The sequence below is a fragment of the Nematolebias whitei genome, chromosome 1 (genome assembly GCF_014905685.2).
Source record: "Nematolebias whitei isolate Nwh7 chromosome 1, NemWhi1, whole genome shotgun sequence".
Classification (NCBI taxonomy): domain Eukaryota; kingdom Metazoa; phylum Chordata; class Actinopteri; order Cyprinodontiformes; family Rivulidae; genus Nematolebias; species Nematolebias whitei.
The window spans coordinates 44,333,838-44,339,432 of record NC_056498.1 but is presented as its reverse complement, the minus strand read 5'-3'; the positions used below and the strand labels follow the sequence as shown (position 1 = coordinate 44,339,432).

At 43.7% G+C, this 5,595-nt stretch overlaps 1 protein-coding gene across 1 annotated transcript in view; it reads left to right on the top strand.

The window, feature by feature from the left end:
• Positions 1-5,391, top strand: part of LOC119420350 (cilia- and flagella-associated protein 46) — a 51,956-nt gene extending 46,565 nt beyond the window's left edge. Inside the window, exons 33-38 of the mRNA XM_037687770.1 lie at positions 517-675; positions 2,314-2,393; positions 3,110-3,173; positions 4,675-4,707; positions 4,981-5,052; positions 5,126-5,391. Of these exons, the coding sequence (XP_037543698.1) occupies positions 517-675; positions 2,314-2,393; positions 3,110-3,173; positions 4,675-4,707; positions 4,981-5,052; positions 5,126-5,391 (674 nt within the window). The remainder of the gene's footprint in view (positions 1-516; positions 676-2,313; positions 2,394-3,109; positions 3,174-4,674; positions 4,708-4,980; positions 5,053-5,125) is intronic.
• The last annotated feature ends 204 nt before the right edge of the window (positions 5,392-5,595 follow it).

Sequence of the window (5,595 nt, the reverse complement as noted above, 5' to 3'; positions counted from 1 at the left end):
GGACTTTTGGAATCTTTGACTGTGGACTCTTGGACTCTGGACTCTTGGAATCTTGGACTCTGGTCTCTTGGACTCTGGAGTGTGGACCCTTTGACTGTGGACTCCTGGTCTCTGGAGTCTGGACCCTTTGACTGTAGACTCCTGGTCTCTGGAGTCTGGACTCTGGTTTCTTGGACTCTTGGACTTTTGGAATCTTTGACTGTGGACTCTGGAGTCTGGACTCTGGACTCTTGGAATCTTTGACTCTGGTCTCTTGGAATCTTGGACTCTGGACTCTTGGAATCTTGGACTCTGGACTCTTGGAATCTTGGAATCTTGGACTCTGGTCTCTTGGAATCTTGAACTCTGGTTTCTTGGACTCTGGAGTCTGGACTCTTTGACTGTGGACTCCTGGTCTCTGGAGTCTGGACTCTTGGACTGTGGACTCTTGGATTCTGGAGTCTGGACTCCAGCAGGTTTATCGAAGTGATCCAGTAAAAAGAAACCCAGTTCAAATGAAACCTCATTGTTTTCCAGCTGAACCGGAGGAATACTTGGTGTTGCTGGCAGACAGGAAGTTGTTGGAGCTGCCGCTCGAATCCTTGTCGGTCCTGCAGGGTCAAGGCCCGGTTCCTGTGACCCGAGACTTCTCTTTGCAGATTTTCTACAACCGTCTGAACAGAGAAGCACAGAAAGGTACAAAACATCTGACATCATCAGGTTTTATTATCTGCTACAACTATTCGAAGCCATTTTACATAAATTATTATTTTATATTTAAAGTGAGTTCATAAAACATTTACATATTTGAGATCAAAGAGCTGTAGATGTTTACTCTGCAGTACATCAAACAGGAAAATGTGTTTATAAACGAGGTTATTTCACTTCCTGTTGATCATCAGGCGAACGTCAACACGGTCTGATTCACCTGAGCAGGTGTCTGTTTACTCAGAACCTGGACCCCAGGTGTGATTCACCTGAGCAGGTGTTCTTAAATATGTGAATAACACAAATCAGAACAATTACTGGACCAGTCGTTTGGTGAGCAGCACCGGTCCGTAACACGAGTTTTTACGTTTCCACCCCGATCCAGACAGGTGACATAAAACCCTTGAAGTGACCTCCATCTGTTGCATCAACTTGTTTTCTTTTTAATTATCAAAATATATTATGTCATAATAATATTAAATTATATTTCTTTGTAATTATCAAAATGTTTATTAGTAAGAAGCTCTGTGTTGGGGAGCCGTATAAAGAAGTTCCTGCGACCTGAGTCAGATGTGACCAGAAGTTCTAACCTTTAAGAAACGCAGTTTGACAGATGTTCCCACAACTGGTTCGTTCAGGATTCATTTGGCCTTTCAGAGTCTTGATGTGTCACTTTAGTTACGAAGCACTTTAAAGAACAAAACGTACCCTGAAGACACATCCGAGATAAAAACATTCAAACCAACTGAAGCAGGAACGATGATAACAAAGTCTTGGTGAGGTGAAAGCTTTCACAGCGAGGTCGTGGTGCTCCACCATCATGGAAACGGATCCACAGGCACTGGCGCTGCCGGGTCATCACAGTCCGAAGCAGAACTTTCCACACGGGCCTCGATCTATGACCCTGACGAGGTCGTGGAGCGGTGCCTTGGTGTGTTATTACACCACTGAAGTTCTTCCTGTCACAGGTGGAACCGGAGCAGCTGCTAAAACATAATCCACATGTCGGTCCGATCTGACCCATAAAAGTTTGGTTTATTGAAACTGTAAGGACAGCTTTAATGGTTTACTGTACAAGCTGCTGTACGGGTGCCCTGAAGGTCCAAACTTATTTATTTACTTTACATTTAAATACTTGAACCAGCCGGTCAAAGCAGATGGTCTCTTGTCCTGATCCTGGTTCTGCTGGAGGTTTCTTCCTGTTAAAGGGAGTTTTTCTTTCCACTGTCTCCACTGTGCTTGCTCAGGATGGGAGACTGCAACGAAGCCAAGATTCATCTTGTCTGCTGGATTCCTTAGATAGAGAACTTTACTAACTGTCTTTTATGTGAATGTTCCTGTAAAGTCCTGAGACAACTTGGTTGTGATTTGGTGCTTTATAAATAAACTGAAGTGAATTGAATTACATGAAGTCTGAACAAATAAAACAATAAAAACTTCTCTTTCCTTCAGCTGCTCTTCAGACCAACGTGTGGGACTTTTCCACCCGCCCTCCTTTATTCAGACAGAACACGTCGTTCCGTTAAAGATAAACGTGACGTTCCCTCGCTCAGCCGCTGAGATGCTGACCAGGTGATTTTATTTCCTCGTCAGACGTGCGTTCATGCCACTTCCTGTTTGTTGCAGCTGAAAGTGACAACACGAAGGAGACCAAAGGTGGAAAGGCGGCAAAGGGGAGACGAGATCAAAGTCAAAGCATGAAAGCGGTGAGTTGTATAAATTAATGTGGACCTGCCACACGCTGATATTACCTTTTCCTTCTCGCTGCATCAGCAGTTTTTTCCTCCCGCCGCACTTTAAGCTGCAATATTTAATGAGAGGAAGCTCGTCCTGCAGCTTCTAAACATCTGACACATCTGTCCTTTCATTGGTGCCGTTTCATCCTTAACCACCACTTTCACATCCAGTCATATATATCATAATAATGATAATTAATATTAACATTATTATGATATTTACCTAAATAGGGCTCACGTCCCTCAGTACTTCCTGTTTAAATAGTTCATGCTTCATGTCTTCGTTAGTTTCAAGCAGCTTTAATTAAATCCAACAATTTTCAGTCAGGTCATCTGGACAGTTTCTTTTTTTGTGCTGAAATGTTTGATCACCTGACTGAAAATTGTTGGATTGTATACCTGGATTATTGAGCGTGGACTTTTTTGGCTTTGAACCCGTTTGACATGACTGTCGACGAGGAAGAGGGCCGGCACCGGAGGAGGGGGCGTGCCAAAGACACCATATAGCACCAACATAACTGGTTTGTTCCACTTTAGAGTAAGCTGTTGGGGGAAGAATCAGTTTTGTGTTTCCTTGACTGATGAAGTCTTCTGGATGGAAGGCGAAACGTTTCAGCAAAAAAAGAAACTGTCCAGATGACCTGACTGAAAATTGTTGGAGCTTTAATTAAAGTTTATTTTCACAGGTTCCTGCCAATCCTGCAGTGCCTTCTTCTACGTTCTTTACCGTAGACTCACGAGGTTTCAGATGTATCCTTTATAAAATGTTGTTTTCATCAATAAATGGTTATTAACGCTTTAATAACAGTTTGAAACTCTGACGACAACAAAACGAAGAGCAAGAAGAGAAGCACAGACAAAACAGAAATATTGATCTTTTGTGTTTCAGATAGTTTACATTTTCTTAGTTTTTGCAGCTGATGAACAGAAATAAGTAAAGAAGGTTCTGTTGTACCTTGTTAAAACGAGTTCAGAGGCTCTTTTGATTTTGGAGCTTTGTGTTTTCTGTGAACTCGCTGCAGGTTAGACATTTATTATGTGTTTTTAGTTGCTGGGTTCGTTTTACCTGATGTGGTAAAACGACCGGCGTCTTCTTTGATGCCAAACAAGAAAAATGCCCAGAATTCTACTTATCATCTAACCGTGAGAGGGTTTAAATATAACTTCTGGCCCCGCCCACTTCACTGACGATGTAACGAGGCGTCTCGTTAGGGCTCAAGTCATTTTGAAAATGTTTGAAACAGCAGCAGAAAGGTAAGAACAGATGAAATTAACAAAATCAACACCTGCAGGATATTGACTGAAAATTAGAGTTTTTATTTTTATTTTTTATATTTATGTCAAAAATGAGGGGCGGGGCTTAAAGTCTGTGCTGGAGTGAGCCACGAGGCAGCACTGTCGTATGTGCCTTCAGCTTCCTGTGCGTGGTCCTGTCTCCAGTTGTGATGGTTAGGCTTGACGGTCGACCTCATTTTCATTTATCAGCTTTATCGTTTCTTCATGTCTCTCTTTCTACTGAAGACACAGGATTACAAAAGACTCAACTCCGGTTCTTCACTGACCCCTCCCGTTCTCTTTCCTTTAAAATCCGTTTTAACGATCCAAAATCGCGTTTTTGGATCGTTAAAAGCAGCTAAGCTGAGAAGCTAAGCTACAAGCTAAGCTAACAGATCAACTTCGGGGAAAAAACCTCCATCTTGTTGAAGCTCCAAAATTCACGGTTGAAACTCGTGCCTTCGTGTAAAAAGTTGTTTTTCTCTGCAAAAAGAAGCTGAGAACTTGTTTACTGATTTTTTTTATTAAAAGCTTTCTGTGAAAAATGCTAAAGAGCTCAAACCGCACCGAGTGTCCACCATTTTGAGAACCGGAAAAAGGAAGGGGAGACAGCCCATGTCACGTCAAGGGGCCTCCCTCCCATTTTCTTAAAGAGACACGCTGCTCGCTCCCTCACTATCCATTCTTCGGTTCAGACAGTCTTATACTGCCATCCAGTGGTCAAAAGAAGGTACTACACACAAAACTTAACCAACATTTCTTATATTTGACAATAATTACTAATTATTGTCAAATTTCAAACAATATTATTGTTTATCGCAATAATTTCTGAGACAGTTGATCGCCCAGCAACATTTGTTATTGCAACAGGCCTAGTGATGGTGTTTATGATCATGGAGGAGGTCCTGATGGTGCAGGTTGTTCAGGTTATTGTTCATCAAAGCAGCGACTGAAGTTTGACCCTAACTCTTTAAAGTTATCGTTGATCCTCACATCGAAGGACGCCTCGGTGAGTAAACTGCTGATTCCAGCAACGCTTCTCCTCTTCTTCCTGTGTGTGATCTACATGAATACTCACCTGTACCAGGTGACAGCAGACCTGCATCAGCTTTTATTTTACACTTGGTATGGGTGCGGTGTTCTTCCTGGAGCGTGCTGAGAACGTTGAAGCTCGAGTTCTGCTTTGATTAATGTCGCCTCCTTTACCTCCTCCGAACTTCCAGCCTGTCAGGGTTGAAACTTTTAGATACAAACTCTGTGCTGTGGTTCTTTGTTGGCCCAGGAGGAACCGGTCTGAGTCGGATAATGAAGGAGGTTCTGCAGAGCCAGAATCTGAGCCACCTATGGGAGGGCGGCAAGGCCAGGTCTTCTACCACATATGTTTGTTTCTGCACAATGCTTTGCCTCCACGTGTTCCTCACCAACAGGTTCTGATGTTTGCAGTGGTTCTGACCCGGAGCAGGTTCTGCTCAGATGCAGCATCTTCGTTTTCCTGGGGAGGGACTCCTTCTTGGCGAGCGTTCCTCCTGCTAAACTGGCAGTCTTCAACCTGTCCGGTACGGTTCTGTTCAAACTAACATTTATCTTCTTGGGTGGAGTGGAGAAGTTCTCAGACATCTGGGCGGCCATCTTGAAACAGGACGGCTCCACAGAGGATCGTCTGAACATCTGTCCTGTGGTCCATGAGATCTGAAACCATCCCCCCCCTCGCGGCGGCTCTCGTCTCCAGAGTGATTGACATCTTGTCAGATCTGACCTGGGGTCAGACGTGTGCTGCTAACTATAGCACGGCTGGCACCACGAACCCAGTCCCAGCTGGTTCTGGTTCCCTGAATGTTTCTGTCAGACGTCATTCAGAGATGACCAGTGAATATTTCTGAGGAATCCAGCAGACACA